Source organism: Thermobia domestica, chromosome 10 (assembly GCF_964235325.1).
Source record: "Thermobia domestica chromosome 10, izTheDome1.hap1.1, whole genome shotgun sequence".
NCBI lineage: Eukaryota > Metazoa > Arthropoda > Insecta > Zygentoma > Lepismatidae > Thermobia > Thermobia domestica.
The window spans coordinates 247,024,445-247,041,175 of NC_137463.1; the positions used below are offsets into that span (position 1 = coordinate 247,024,445).

At 37.8% G+C, this 16,731-nt stretch overlaps 1 protein-coding gene across 1 annotated transcript in view; it reads left to right on the forward strand.

The window, feature by feature from the left end:
• Nucleotides 1–8,178, forward strand: part of LOC145663147 (uncharacterized) — a 217,869-nt gene extending 209,691 nt beyond the window's left edge. The window contains exon 15 of the mRNA XM_081729469.1: nt 169–8,178. Within this exon, the coding sequence (XP_081585595.1) occupies nt 169–3,213 (3,045 nt within the window). The 3' untranslated portion in view covers nt 3,214–8,178. The remainder of the gene's footprint in view (nt 1–168) is intronic.
• Nucleotides 8,179–16,731: the final 8,553 nt, after the last annotated feature.

Genomic DNA, 16,731 nt, shown 5'->3' on the forward strand with positions numbered 1-16,731 from the left:
TTAGTGCTTAGGATCTTTGATCCGCCCCTGTCTCGGGGAACAGGTCAGAATGTCCACATTGTAAACTGTTTTTGTTCAAAGGTTATTTGCTCTATTAGAGCGTGCCCACTTTTAAGTATTATAAAATGTAATATTTAAAATAATGTATCTTATGTTTATTTTTTACAGTCTTCTACAACAGGAGAAGGAAATTCGGAAGATCTGAGTCAAACAGATGCAAAAATTACCAACGTCTTACCAAGATCCAGAACACCCAAGAGTGGAAAGTCAGAACCCGAAGAACTTCAGCAAGAAGATAGAATACACAGAGACGACTCTCCAGTCACTTGTGTCACCATAACACCAAGATTCTGGAAAAGGGACAGTAAACCATCTGTCACACAGGAAGAGCAGCAACAACCAGAAGAACGGGGCAGTGAAGAATCTTCTAAACACGTTCAGGAAGAATATTGTCCCATGATGTCACCAGCATCGTCCTCGGAAGATGAAGATGATCGAGATGAAGAAGATGACGATGAATTAGATTTAGGAGAGGGATCATCGGAAAATGAAAGTGACAAATCATCAGAGAGTGAAGTTGAGGATGAACAAGACAGTGAAGCTAAGAACGTTGCAAATGATGATGGTGAAGATGTTGTGGTGTTTACGTTGAAACCAAGACGAAAATCATCGGACGCGATTTCGACACCAGCGTCTGAAAGGACACGATCCCCAAGTGTTGCTTCTAGCGAGGAAGACCCAAGTTCCATTCACGATGACCATCACGAAGAAGATAGTGAAAGTAAGCGAAATGTGGAAGTAACACTGCGTTTCCCTTTAAAACAGTCTGATACTTCCGATCTTAAAACTGAAGAAAATAATTCTAACAATACTGCTGTACCTAATAACAACAGTAATAATAACCACGCGCCATGGAGGAGAAAGCGAACAGATTCTTCAAGCGATGTCCAGGAAGTTCCAGACGCAAAACTGGAAATACCAACATCTAGCAGTGTAGGTGATTCCAACGATTTTTCAACGACAATACTGCATATAAAACCTACAGGTTCAGACGATTTGAAATTACGACGTATCTCAGATACTCATATCGCATACAGTGAGCGCAAACCGGTATCCCATGAACGAGGTAAGGTACCCGGGAAAGACAGTGCAGACACGAAAGCAAAAACGAAGAGTTCATTGAGTGAAAGTGATTGTGTGGATAATCCTAAAAATGAGACAGATGAAATATCCGAAAGTGAAGCCGTGAATTGTGTAGCAGTGTCGCAGAATCCAGTGAACATATTTGTTCCTACCACTCGTAAAATCTTTTCCCCTGTTCGTCGAGATAGTAAAGGTAAGACTTCGTCTGTTATTAGTTACGTCGTTGAGGCTGAAACGGACAAACAAGATGTAAAAAGTGCCGATATGTCTCCGCCTTGGAGGAGAAAAATTAGTGCTGATTCAGTATTTCAGACTAATGGTTCTTCGTCTCCTAAAAGCGTAGTCCCCTGGAGAAGAAATAGTAGAACACGTGATTCGCAGTCCGCATCGCCTGCTTTTCCACGAAAGGACATAGATCCTAACGTCGTGTTGCACACGCCACCATTACCTCGGTCTAAATTTTCATGTGGTGAATCTAAAGGTGCAAAATTTACTGACAAGGAAACAGGAATATCTACGGAGAAGAAAGAAGTCATCAGTTGCCCTCCAGATGGTGCCAGTGTAACAAATGAAGATACAGCAAAAAGTGCTAAACCAAAACCTTCAGGAACAATTCCTGAAAGTCCCATTTCTCCCTCTTCTGCCTGTGGTCTTCCACCCTTTCCACAACCATCTCCAACCCCAAGCCGAAGAGATTTCTTCAGAATTGCTTCCAAAGAAGCTGCCCCTAGTGTGAAATTAATGATTGCCCGCTATAATCAAAAACTTAATGAAGAAGCAGCTAACTGTTCACCGGAAATTCGGTCTCCCTCAAGATCTCCAGCGTGGAGATCACCTGTTGCCGAAAGAAAGGACTCGTATGGGTTTGGAGTCAGAGCGCAAATGGAGAAATACCAGGAGGAAGTCAGAAAAGCTCTTCAAATGGGTAGAGACAAGAGCAGCGGAAAATCTCAAGAACCAGAAGGTGTAATGGGATCTTGTGTACAGAAATCAGCTAGCGCAGGAATCATCAAGTCAGCTGTAAGCACACTTAAGCCCTCTTCATTTCTTGGAATTTTGAAGTCATCTAGTGCTGGTTCCATCAAAGGGGATCAGTTAACAAAGGCAACGCAAGAGAATATTGAGAGTGTTCCTAGTCCAAGCACATCAAGCTGCGCGAGCAAGGAAGAATCTGATAACAAGAAACCAGAAGATGAACCTAAGAAAGCTATTCTACCTTTGGATGAATCCATTGACAAAACTCTTCAGTCATACCGAGAGAAACCACCAATGTCAAAATCTCCAATTGAAATGCGTAGAGAAACCAGTCCTCCATCAAAACTCCGAGCCTTAAGAATTCAGAAGGCCAAAGAGGAATTCTTGTCAAGAGGACCTTGTGGCCAAAGTTGGGCTGGAGAGAAGGCGTCGAGACCAGAATTGTCACCTGACTTAGTATTGAGAAGGACTGAGAGCTCAGGACCGGCTGCTGGGTGTTCCCGTGCGGAAATACATTCATCAGGTACCGAGTCTGATTCTAAACGGGAATCATATGGAGAAGATGGCGCCAGGAGTAGGCTGAGTCAAGTTAGTATTGGTAGTGAATCAAGTTACGATGATGTTCTTATGTTAAAAGAGGGACTCATTAAATCAGCAAGTGCTGGAATGATTAATTTGGATCAAGTTGCATATAGGCGTCTTACATCCACAGAATGTACACCTTCACCGGACAGGGGTACTGCGGCATCCTCTTCTCATGGAAGCAAATCTCAACTTTTCTCGTCTAAGTTCGGTTTTCTTTCCAAATTTCGAAAAGTTAAGATGAGAAGAAAGGACAAAATGCATGCTGTTTCAACGTTGTGCAGACAAAGTCTTATAGTGGACTTGCATCTTAGTGGCAGTGCAAGTGGTAGTGGTGCTGCTTCTGGAGCGAACCCAGGACCTTCTAGTCGAGACAATGAATCTAGTGGAACCAACCATCAAATGGACTCTGGTTCAAGGAGTTGTCCCTCTTCACCTGTGCTCAGACCAAAGAAGGGTGACTCCAGTACTTCTTGGATAAGAAATCCAAAGAAAATATTCAAACCAAAGTGAGCATCATAAAACAGAAAAACATGTGCCTTGTCAATACGTAAGTTTAATTGTAATTTTGAATAACTGGACCAAACAAGGGGCGGGCTGGTTTCGTTATACATAGAACTGGTTGAAACAACACAAAATGACTACCACTTTAGCGTGTTACTTGTGTGTCAATTCAACACCAAGCACATTGCCTTCAGAGCATATCAGAAATACCTCGATACTGGCTGTGAGTATTTGCATTGGTTTTTATTGTTTGGTATGAGCAAAGCTTTGCGAAATATATTTCGCATTTATGCAAGTGACTAATAACATTCTATGCTTTCTGTAATCGGTCACAATAATATTGTTGTAAACTTGTGAATCATCTGAAAACAGTTTCAAAGATAGCAATGCTTCCATCTATTTTCTTTATCTGTTATTCTTGTGTCTTAGCACATATGAACAGAAGATGGCAGAACTGTTGTCAGACGATTCACAGGTTTACAACAATTATTATTGAGACCGATTACAAAAAACATAGAACATTATTAGTTACTTGGCATAAATGTCAAATATATATCGCAAAGCTTTGCTCATATTAAACGATAAATGCCAATGCAAATTCTCTCAGGTAGTAATGAGTTATTTTTGATATGTTCGGAAGGCGATGTGCTTGGTGCTGAATTAACACACAAGTAACACGCTAAAGTGGTAGTCATTTTGTGTTGTTTCAACACCTCATTTTTTTACAGTGTATGTAAATTAGTATTATTTTATGAATTGCAGTATTTATTTAACAGGAACGCATTACTTAGTAGGAATTTATAGATAGAGTTAATTTAATTACTGCATTTCAGAAAAATCGAAATAATGGCAAGAAAAACAATAGGTAGCTGCACTCGATAAAAAGTTTCAGTTGTTTAATTTTAAACTGTTCTGTTACAGTGTAATACAGTATTTAATAAGACCGAAAGACCTTTCCGAATAAAGAGAAGAAATATTAATTTCAAGGAAATTAATGTGTTGATCAAACTAATAAAAACTTTTCTCTTTATCGAAATTTATTTATATATTTTTAAAAGACCCCATCATGGCGAAATTAAAATACAGCTAATTTTACAGTAATTATGTGATATCTTCAAATAGATAAAATATAATCGAAAAGTGGATCAAGAGCTTGCTAGACAATATTATTTTACATGAGATATCGTTATCACGACTCACTTATCTGCTTTCGATTTCCAGCCATTTAGATACTCGGCATTTATTATCGTATTTTAAAATGGCTGCAAATGGAAAACCACTGGATGACTCGTGATAACGGTACCTCATGCAAAATAATCTTGTCTAGGGAGCTCTTGTTCCACATTTCGATTATCTCTTATCTATTTTAAGATATCACATAATTACTGTAAAATTAGCGGTATTTTAATTTCGCATTGATTAGGCCTCTTAAATACTGCACAACACAAATGTATTTCATCTTCAACAGCTATAACGAAGAACATTATCTGCAAAGAGAGCTGTTCCTTAAAACGAGTAATGTTATAAATTTACCGGGAATATAATTGACAAAGCCAGAAGCGTTGAAAGGAGCATTAGTGTGAACAAAACATAAATTAAAAGGCAATGGTAAATTAAGTTTCAGCGTAATCTTGAATTACATAATTTTCTTGTGATTAACATTGAAATAAATTAAAGCTTTGGTAGGTCAATTGGACTGGAGTTACACTAGCGTCACTTTCAGCACCGAGGCTGTTCGAGACGTGAACTTACAGCTTAACGTGGCGTCCGAACCACATGACCTCACTCCGGAAATCGAACCAGGATACCCATGAAATATTTGGATTCAGAATTATTCTACTCGTACTATTATGCCATTTAGACTGAAGTAAACAGATGATAAATGGAGAAGAACAATTATAGAAGAAATTATTATACAGGGTGGCCCAAAAGTAGGTATACAGTCAACTGATTGCTTTTTATATCATTTCTTATTGTTATCCATCAGGTAGACTTAGTTTCTTTATTATTTGTTCTTAATGTCTTTTTACTTATATCTTAAGTTGGGAACACCCGAAACAAATAAACCTATAAGCTAGAATGTTATACTTGATCAATATAGGGGTGTATACCTACTTTTGGGCCACCCTGTGTATAAGTAAAAGGATAAAGGTGAATTTAAAGGAAACCCATGTACATGTTGGTCTCTGTAAGAAATAGGTCTACTTATAATCTGAAACCGAAGAAAAAGTCTTGGTACCAAAGTTAAGGATATTTACTGCTCAGTTTTCGTGCCATTTACGTAGAAAATGCTACAAAGCAAATTTATCACTGTTTTTGGAGATAATATAGAATAGGTTTCAAGATAGGTTTCATTTTTCTCGTGCAATTTGACAGCCTATCTTCTAATTGAAATGAAAATTAAATCTTTCAGTTTTACGTCCCACGCCTACAGGAAACGATGATGATGAAAATAAATGAAATGGTGGAATGAAGAAAGTATGAGGAAACGGAAGAATCCTGAGAAAACCCACTCACACGGTGTTTGTCCATCTGTAATGAATAATTTGATTGATTTTTCAGCAGCGAGGCTACATGAAACATGGACCTGCAGTTTAACGTGAGGTCCGAACCACGTGAACTCGTGCCAGAAATCTAACCCTGGTCTCCCATGTAATTAATAATCTATGATAATCGTTGTTCACGGTGGCACAGTGGTTAAGCGGGAGAGTGCTTATCTCTAGTATGTGGGGCCCCTTGTTCGATTTCCGCCCAAGTAAGTTTGTGGTGAACAAAATTGTGTCCGTGGGTTTTCTCGGGGTTTTCCCTTTTCCTCCTACTTTCGCCTTCCACCAATTATTCCATCTTCACTTGATTTAATCATCGTCTCCCTTATTCCAAATGACGTATAAGCTTGGGAAATAAACCGAAAGATGTCATTTTCAAGAAATGTGCCACCACCACAGAATAGTTATAGTATTTGTGTTTCAACAATATTAGGTTTAATGCTCCCAACAAATTTTACATATGCGATGATTTAAATTATATGTAAGGAACGAACTTTCCAAGTTTCGTAAGAAAAAAACTTGAATTTGAACTTGAACAATGACTTTATAAAATCAAGTGATTCACTATTTAAGAAAAAAAAAAGAGGAAAATTTTCGCGTCCCAATTATAGCTGAAAATAAAGTTGGGACTAGGACAAAAAAAAAAAAAAAAAGGAAGAACTGTGTCGAATAAATCGGGACATCTCGTCGTATTAGCCTAGGCCTATATGGTTTCTTGTGAAACTTAATAGTTCCCATCTTTTCCGTTAATGGCGCCACGTAAAGATTCTGAACCACTCTGCCATCTATTGTACTAATGCTTAATTAACTTAACTTTGGCAGTGCATATTTATAGTAGAAAAGCGGTAAAGTAGCTCGAAAACCACATGAAAATATAATATTGTCATCCATTCTACGTATTTACATAAAATATTACAGTTCTAATTAGTATGGAAGTGAAAGTAATTTAAGTTGCAAATAACAAACAAACAAACAGAAAAGTAAACTGATAAATACACTATAAAAAAGGACGTTAAAATTTAATCAATGAACTACGAGAAAATGAGTTGTGTTTCGTAGTTGGGTAATACAGGGTGTTTCAAAAAGAATTCAGAGCTTTTAGGCTTTCTAGTATTTATTACAATTAATAAATTATACATCAAATGAAATAACAGCTCAAACAGTTTTATACGAATACATGCGCAGGCACTGTTTCCTCTGTCTACTGTTAGAAAGTGCTAGTAGCAAAGATGGCGACTAGTAAGCAGGGAAACTTTTTGTGTTTTACATTTTGCAAGAACTGAATCTGTAATTACAATGCAACCGTCTGTGTGAAGAATTTTAAGGAGATGCTTACCTCTACGTCCTTATCGTTTGCAGTTCTTATAAGCTCTAAAGCCTACACAGAGCGGGTTACATGCTAACTTTGTAAATGAAATGTTGCTCCGTGACGATGAAGATTTTTCTGGATCGGGTCATTTTCAGTGAAGAATCGACATTTCACCTAAACGGCAATGTGAACATTCATAATGTTCGCATCTGTGGGTTAGCAAATCCCCATGAGATTACACAGTTGCAACGAGACTCCCCTAAATTGAATGTGTTTTGTGCCATATCGCAGCGGAAAGTTTATGAGTCTTTCTCGCGTATCGACTCATTGTGTGAAACAGTAGCGTACCCAGGAATTTATTTCCGGGGGTCCAAACTAAATATGAAGGTATTTTATATTAAAATTCCTAAAATTGCCCCTAAAATTAGGCTAAATTTTAAAAAAGTCAAAATTTCGGGGGGGTCCGGACCCCCAGGTCTCCCCTGCGTACGTCCCTGGTGTGAAATGTAATGAATGATGCTCACATTGAACACTTGTAGTAAAAACTGAGACGCTTTTTCATTTAATGAATTATTTATAATTAACGTTAAATGTAATAAATAAGAACAAAGCCTTAAAACCCCGTTATTCATTTTGAATCACCCTGTATTGCAACAATGTTTGGTGCTGTAAAAAAAATATCCTCACAAACAAGTGCGCCCATGTTGTTGTTTCCAAGGGGGGGCAAGTATAAGCGACGTTTCAAAAATAGTTCCAAATTTTGCTGTAACTAATGTAAAAATTCTATTGGATTTTCGATATTCTGAAGTACAATTTCCTCTAGAGGGGAGCGAGAGCCCGGCCTTGCCCCCTTGATGGGCGCCCTTGCTCTCAAAGAAACCAGTTCGCCCCAATTTTTGAGGAAAAAGGATCAACTGTATCTTTTGTGTGTGCTCTATTGTGCAAAAGGAGTCTTCCAATACAAGGAGTAGATATAGAAAATAAAAATAAAAATAAATTCGCTTTTATAGTAAAGATAATGGTTGAAATTGTATCTTCTTTTTTGTATTTCATTGTATTGCTATTAAAAGAGTGAAATTACATATCGTGGAGAAAATAAAATAATAACTGTGAATTGAAGTATGCATTCTTTTATTATCCAACCAACTTAACTGTTAAGGTAAGTTAGAAGTCTCAATTAGCCCCTTAATTTACGAATTAATTTAGTTGAGTTCAATGATTTTTTATGCACTATAAATAGAGGAAGTTCGGGTATTATGGAATAGTCCGATAATATGGAATACCTCATTATCTCGCCTGTGATGTGTTACTTCCAAGCGGAGAGGAAAGAAGCTACTACCTCACGTTCTCATGATGCTCTACAATCAGTCTCCTTGTGATTGTGCCATTCGTTGTGTTGGTAGACGTGAAAATCTGATTTCTTATTCGTAAAAATTTTTACAGGTAAGTGTTTCACAACCTGTATTTTCCTATTGAAATGTAATAGAACAATTCTTTGTTTACTATGACGTCTGATATAGAGGGTGGTAGTGTGATAAGCGCCATTATCCTATACGCCTTCAAATGCGTTTAACAGCTCTTTCGTTTCCAAGCTGGCGTGGAGGGCAATATGGAATACTCGCAAGGAAAGCATGGTATTCCGTATTCCGTATGGTATTCCGATTACAAAAATATCTATCGGTATTGGGCAATTAAACATACATTTATGATGAGAACAATGCTAAGCGTACTTTTTATTACAGCAAATTTTCTGATGATACAAGAAGTGAGCTTGGGTCCAGTGTTCATCATGTTTAATGTGAGCACAAAATGACTGTGCCGATCCTGAAGCAGAGTATTATATTTATGACTTTTGCAAGTAATCACATTCAGTTATGGCTTGGGATTCAGAATTTTCATATATTGTCACTGTATTCATTGTATGTTCAACAGAAAACTCATTTCTTTTCTACGCGCCTTTGGCGTGGGAGACCTGGGTTCGATTCCCGGCGGGAACTCATGTGGTTCGGATTCCACGTTAATCAGTAGGTCCACGTCTCATATAGCCTCGCTGCTGAACGGGACGCTAAACTAAAAATCAACTCAACTCATTTCTTTTCTATATAGCATTTGTATTCCATATTACCCGAGTATTTCATATTACCCTCCAAAGTGGTTTCTTCACAAATTATAGATTTTGCCCATCCCTATGACGAAACTTTTTTTTATCAAGATACGCATAAATAAAGCCAAATGTGTAAGGCGTATACTTGTTTTTCTTTGTGTTTCAATGTGCAAATATTAACTGAGTTACAAGCGAAACAAAAATTGTATTCCATAATACCCGAACTTCATCTAATAATCAATAATATGATTTTATAAATAATGTTTTTTACTTATGTCAAGTTAAAAGATTACTAAACCGAAGCGATTCATTTTAAATGTTAAGCAAGAAAGAAAGAAAGAAGAAGAAGAAGAAGAAGAAGAAAGGATTTGTGACCTGTTTTCCAGGCAGTGTTTGTAGTTTGAGAGAAATTTCCCTAACCTAGATAAATTTCGTAGATAAATTTAGCAAAAAGGGACGTTTTAGATAAAACGTGAAAATCTAGGGAAATTCTCGCTCTGACGATTGACCAATTTAAATGCTTACGTTTTTCTTTGTTCTTCACAAATAAACCAATACAAAAGGAATACTGTGTGTGTGTGGGTGGGTGAGTGAATGTGAATATGTCTATTCAAAGTAGGATAGTTTGTAACCATTGTTGGCTGAGTGTATTTGTCCGTTTTTTTTTTTTTTTTTTGTAAGAAAGTGGAGGAAAAGTAAAAAAAAAATAGAAAGAAAGAACAAATGTAGTTTGCACTTTCTTTTAATATAGCTAAATTAATCTTATTACATAACTTCTGTCATAGAAATTGGATACCAGTGCTCATACACACACTCCTTCGTTGTAAAAATGAAAATTAAATTAAATAAAATCTTTGAGTGACAACCTAGCTGTGAAAATAGCAACACTTTTCGAAACTTAGTACCAGTGCTTAAACTGAGGCGGCATGAGCCGGTTATGCATCCGAAAGTTCGAAAAGTTGCTGGTATGGCATACCGGTAAAAATAACTGATTTAAATTGTAATTTGCGTGCAGAAGACAACACGGTCTACACAGAAATAAATACGATGTTAGCATTGAGTCAACAAATATGTTTGTACTATCAAATATTTCGTTGCTGCTGCTTCGAAACTTAATAACAATTTCCTCTCACTCTATTCAATTACAGAATTTATGCTCTTAATTTTTTTCAACATTTCGGAGAGCAATTCCACTTCCTCAGAAAAAAAATCTAACTATCTTACCACTCGCCTAAGATGTTTAACCGGGATCCGCCTCCGGTATTGACAAGACTTTAAAAAAAAAAAATCAAAATTATTCTTTTCATATTGTCTGCACTTCTGTATTCACAATTATAAGAAATCACGAGATGAGACGAGACCAGAAGAAGCTTTGGAAAATAGAAATGAGATTGGAAAGAATTATTAAATACTAGTGGAATACAATGTCATACAACGGAAAACAATATTCATTGAATACTAGGCTGATGATACTGGGGAGTAAAACATTTACATATTAGTCCTCTCTTTCTTTCTTCCTATCGATTTTCACGTCAAAAATGGTGCAAAACTATCAGGAGTAGAGATGCTCTTTAAGGTTATGTCGAAATTACTACTCTAAATGGTCATATTTGTTCCATATTTGTTTCACCTCACCTGATGTCACTTTAAGCACTGCTTGATATCATCATGTTTCTGTTTGGGGTTCAAAAGAAAAGAAGTATTTCAAAAGCAATAGTTTAGGTCGACTTCCTGAAGGTTGAAAGAAAAGATTCAGCAACTAAAACAGTATTCCTCATTTTCACCATAGTTGCCTAAAGGCATTGAAAGTATTGAAAGCATCCAAATTTAATTCAAATGTAGTTGTAGCACCCCGTCAGAAAATCCTGGATCCGGCCCTGTGTATATAGGTAATACAGCGACAAGGCGAGGTAATAACTCCACAAGCTTCTAGGCATTATCTGAAAGTATTGCAAGTTATGTGTCCTCCACAGCTGGTTCATGTTTACTGGTGGAGGCTGTTTACTTAGTACTATTCTTTCCTCGACATCCCACAAATGTTCCATTAAACTCAAATCTGGACTGACTGGAAATCGGTAGAATGTTCCTCAAACCGCTCCCACTCAATTGTGATTAAACACAATCCGGGGCCTGGGCTGGACAGTTGTCTTACTGCAAAATAACCATCCTGTTGGTATGATAAACCATGGACAGAGAAGGTGTATAAGGTCCCTCAAGATGTCCATATACAGGTTGGCATTCAGGAACCTCTTACGTGAACTAATGGTTCCAATGACGCCCAACTAAAGACACCCTAGGCCATAATAGACCCCCACCACCTTGCACGTGCCAACCTGACTTGCGGGATCCATGGTTTCATGCTGTTGTCGCCAGATTCGGGATCTCCTATTGGTGCGATGCAACCACAATAGGGAATCATCGTTCTAGGCTACCCGTTTCCACTGTTCCATGGTCCAATACCTGTGCCTTCGAGCCCGTGCAAGGCGTTCAGTCAGATGATGGCCTCTGAGCAGGGGCACTCGGGTCGCTCTGCTGCTTCTGAAGTCATGGCAATACAACGTATGTTGAACTGTTCATGTACTAACACACCAGATGGAACCTTCATTCAGGTGGGATGTGATTTGCGACAAGGTCTGGCCTATATTGGTTCATAAGATAGGGCTCATCCGCCGCAGTCCAGGTTCATTAATGGCGTACTGACCTTTGCAGTGTGATCGGTTTCCGGATATCTTCCTTGTATTTGTATAATCTCGGCACACGCTTGCAATTGTGGCACACGAAAACTTCAGTTGATTTGCAATCTCTGAAATGTAATGCCCTATTCGTCAAGCATCAACAATCTACCCTGAGTTGAACATTTCTATGTCACATACCATACTTTTTCCATTTCGCTTGTCACGACTATTGTGTCTTGCAGCTACAGGTCCTGGTTATTTATACATCCAATGCAAGTAATCGGGGCAACGTATATGTGAGCGTCCCAATACGAAAACTTCAGTCAGGTGTGCCTAATTTGGTGGCACGTCAGTATATATATTTTTTCTATATACTGACGTGCGACCGAATCAGTGTGTGTGTGTGTCTTGAGAATAAGAAGAAAGTGGAACAGTGGTTTAAGAAAGGGACTGTCCTGGCTAAAATAGAAAGACTGGCCATTTTAATTTTGTAGCATTTTCGTTCCTTAATTAAATAATCCGTTCGAAATATCATTACGAAATATCGAAATAATCTATATCCTGTTGGATAATTTTTCCACTTTCAATGTTGTGTTGAAGAATTTTATAGATTATTGTGATTGATTAAGTTCTTACTAATTAACAACAAATTAATGGTAATTTCATAGGCTATTTTAATGTGGGCAAAATCGACTGGGAAACAGTACATTAACTTCTAACAATTTGTACGGGAAGGGGAAAAAAAGCAGAAAAGTTATTAGAATAAAGCAACATTTTTAATTAAATCAGATCAACAAGTCATATAATAATAGGAATCAAGATAGGATACCGGAACTTTCGCTCACAAATTTGGAAAACAGCACAATAAACCACTGTTGCTGGGCTAACAAAAGTTGATCGTTTTCATCTACAATAGGTATATACTTGAAATAAGTAATGGCAATAGAACAGATAGAATGGTCGCCGTCGATGCTCTGTGTATAGCAAACCAGCTACATAACTTTCCTTTCCTTTACTCACTAGTTATTTGGCATGATTTTTTACTCCACATAACTCAAGAGAGTTAAGATGGCGTCTGGCTCCAGGTCGATGCAAAGTGGTGCTCTTATTTTTTACCTTTTTATTTGGTGGTTGTGTGTGGTGTTTGGGTGCGTGTTCTGGTGTCGTCATGTTTCTTCGGTGCTGTGACTTTCCCAAGTGTAGTGTTGCCAATGAAACACGGAATGAAGTGCAGTAAAAGATCCTTCCATTACATTGCTGCTGCTTGCATACCAAGAGACCGCCATGTGCTTTCCTAGCTTCTACTGAAAGTGACAGAGGAACTACCAGTGACTGTGTGACAAGGTATGATTCAAAAACAAGAAAACAGTACCTCATTCTCTTTTATCTTCTCTTGCTTTGTGGTGATATTCACATAAACCCTGGTCCATCTGGTCCAGACTCCACCAGTGCTTTTAATATTTATTACCAGAATGTTCGTAGCATTAAAAACAAATTACTCGAATGCTCAATCAACCTAGGCGAGATAATGGAACTGGATTGCCTTGCAGTGACTGAATCGTGGCTCAATGAATCTGTGAACGACAGTGAACTTATTTTCTCAAATAATTTCTCCATCTTTCGTAAAGACTGCATAACTCGTGGAGGTGGAGTGATGATTTGTATAAATAATAAGTGGAAGAGCAAGAGAAGATTGGATCTTGAACGGAATTGTGAACTTATTTGGGTCGAAGTGTTTATTTCAAAATGTAGCTCGATGTTTATTGGGTGCTTCTATAGACCGCACAAGAACACTCCTCAGTACATCTTAGAAGCTTGCCATGACTCACTGTTACAAGCATTATCACTCGGTGACGTCATCCTATTGGGTGATTTCAACCTCTCCATCACGTGGCAGGACAGTAAGCATAGCATCGCTAAAGACGGAAATGACAATTATTTCATGGACAATTTTATTCATGGACTTGGACTGGGTCAGCACAATATGCACAATACTCGCAAAAATAGCAATCTGGATTATGTTCTCTCTAACTTAGAACCTCGTCGTATTGTTCCATGCAGAAATCTCTTTCCCTCGGACCACGATTCCTTAGATGTTTCATTCAATTTCTTCCCCTCCAATACTACAAACCAGCCCCTTAAAAGTAGGTCACAACTTCTTTGGAAGAAAGCCCCCTGGGGTGACATCTGTCGGGCTATTGAACTCTTTCCTTGGTGTTTGTTGGAGGCAGAATCTGTCGACGAGGCGGTGGACCTATTCACATCTGTTGTCCACTCAACTATAAAGGATTTTGTCCCTGTAAAAACATCAAAATCGAAGAAGTTTCCGGTCTGGTTCGACAATGAGCTGCGTGATCCTGAAAAACAAAAAGGTTGCCTGGAATCTATGGAAGTCACATCTGAGTGACTACACATACAAACAATTCGCTAAAATTAGAAGCTTTACGAAGAAGGTACAGCGACGTAAGTACTTTGAATACATGGACTCAATTGGTGATTTTACTGTTAGCAACCCTAAACTATTTTGGACTGTAATTAAATCTCGATCGAAATCTCCCGGTATATCAGCAACAGTTCATGACGAGAATTTTGAAGCTAGTGATGGTCAGAGACCCGACCTTTTTAATAACTACTTCTGTAAAACATTTACCGCCTTTCTCCCTACAACCCATCTTCCCCCTCTCCTCCCCATTTGTACTAACAGCCTATCAGACCTCTCTACCACGCCGGGTGAAGTTTTGGTTCTCTTGCAGTCGCTTTCTCCACACAGATCTCTTGGGCCCGACAACATTGGCTCTCTCTATCTTAACAAAACTGCTTCAGCTATTTCAGTTCCTTTATCCATCCTATTCAATAGATGCTTCAGAGAAGGATATTATCCCACCAGCTCGAAACTAGCTCATGTGACCCCAATATATAAATCAGGACTTAAAGATCAAGTATCCTCCTATAGGCCAATATCTCTTCTTTCTGTAATATCTATTATCTGCGAAAAAATAATCAAAGACAGGCTTCTCAAATTCACGTCGCCTTACATTCACACCTCCCAGCATGGCTTTCTACCGAAAAGCTCAAGTCTCACAAACTTAAGTACTCTTCTTTCCTGTGCAGTTCAATGTATAAATAACAATACTCAATTAGATGCCATTTATTTTGATCTCTCAAAGGCCTTTGATTCTGTCAGTCACATTCTTCTTCTCCACAAGCTTTCCAATAGGTTTAATGTACATGGTAAATTTCTCTCTTTAATCACCAGCTATTTAAAGGGCCGTAAACAGAAAGTTGTTCTTTCAGGGGCGACTTCTAACCCCCAACCTGTGATCTCGGGGGTGCCTCAGGGAAGCGTACTAGGGCCCATGCTATTTGTACTGTATATGGACGATCTCTACTCTCACCTATCAGTTAATCCTAGTGGCCTTTTGCTTTTTGCTGACGATTGCAAATTATATAGAGAAATATCATGTTTCCATGACACAATTGCCCTACAGGAAGACATAAATTATCTTGTAGACTGGTGTGAAATGTGGCAATTGAAACTTAACAGTAAGAAATGTGACGGTATTACAATTACTTTGAAAAAGTCCCCTGTTCCCTCCAAATACCATATTAACGATTCCCCTATAACACATTCTGCCAGTCATAATGATCTTGGTGTCATCTTTGATTCGAAACTCTCTGACCACATCTCCTCAATAGTTAAGAAATCAATGCGTATGCTGGGGCTTCTTTGCCGATTCATTAAACTACGTACTGTGGCATCATTAACAACATTCTATAAAACTCTAATAGCACCCAAGATCGAATACTGCTCTCCCATATGGGCCATGGCCGCACCTACACATCTCTCTAGACTTGAGTCTGTTCTCAACTTCTTTATTGCAATAGTACGTTTTCGTGTTCCCGCACTTCGAATATTACCTAAGGAGGAAATTTTGCGATATCTTAATATCCAGACGCCGGAAGTACGCAGAAATAACTCTGATTTGAAGTTTCTTCATAAGATTGTAAATGGGAACCTAAGATCAGAAACCCTAATTCAACAACTATCCTTACATGTCCCTTCCCGCAAAATCCGGAATACCCACCTATTCCATCTTGCACGCCCTAGGTTGACAATTATACAGAGGTCTCTTTTTCAGGGAGTACCCAACTATTATAATAATCTGACAAATGAGGTGGACATTTTTTCGAGCTACCCGGTGTTTGAAAGAGCAATAAAACGCGTGCTGGCTAAATAATATTACTTGTGCACTCTTTGTTAATACTATTTATGTTACTGTTGTTGTTTATTTTTTTAAAATTCTTTTTCTTTTTTTTCCTGCTTGTTGACATTTCCCTGTGTAAAATGGCACAATTATGCAGTATCTGGGAATTTGTTCAATAAATAAATAATTATAATAATAATAAAATTACAATAAAGTAAAAAGAAGGCATATTCTCTTCATATATTCACATAAATATTCCATTAGTTATAATTTTTAAAAACGACTTCTCTAAGGTAAATTACGAAACAAAGGCAATAAGTCACATCAAAACCATCAAGCAAATAATGTCTATAAGACGACAGGAAACTTGTATGATAAAATATATGATGTGTTTGACTCATATCTGTAGAAAATCGTATAACAATAACACAAAATATAAGGATCCCTGGATGAGCAGAGAAGTAAAGAAACTAGTAAATGAATTGTAGAAAAAGTACTTTGTAGAGTTTAAAGAATCAAATAATAATATTTGGTATCAGAGTTAGTCAGGGTTGAATAAAGGTGGTTAATGAGAGACATCTTGAAGCAACAAAATTGTATTTTTCAACTTTGGAGAACAGTATTAAAAAGAGCAATTTATATTTCTGGAGAACATTAAAAAAATAGTAAAAACAAACAAATTCCTAGG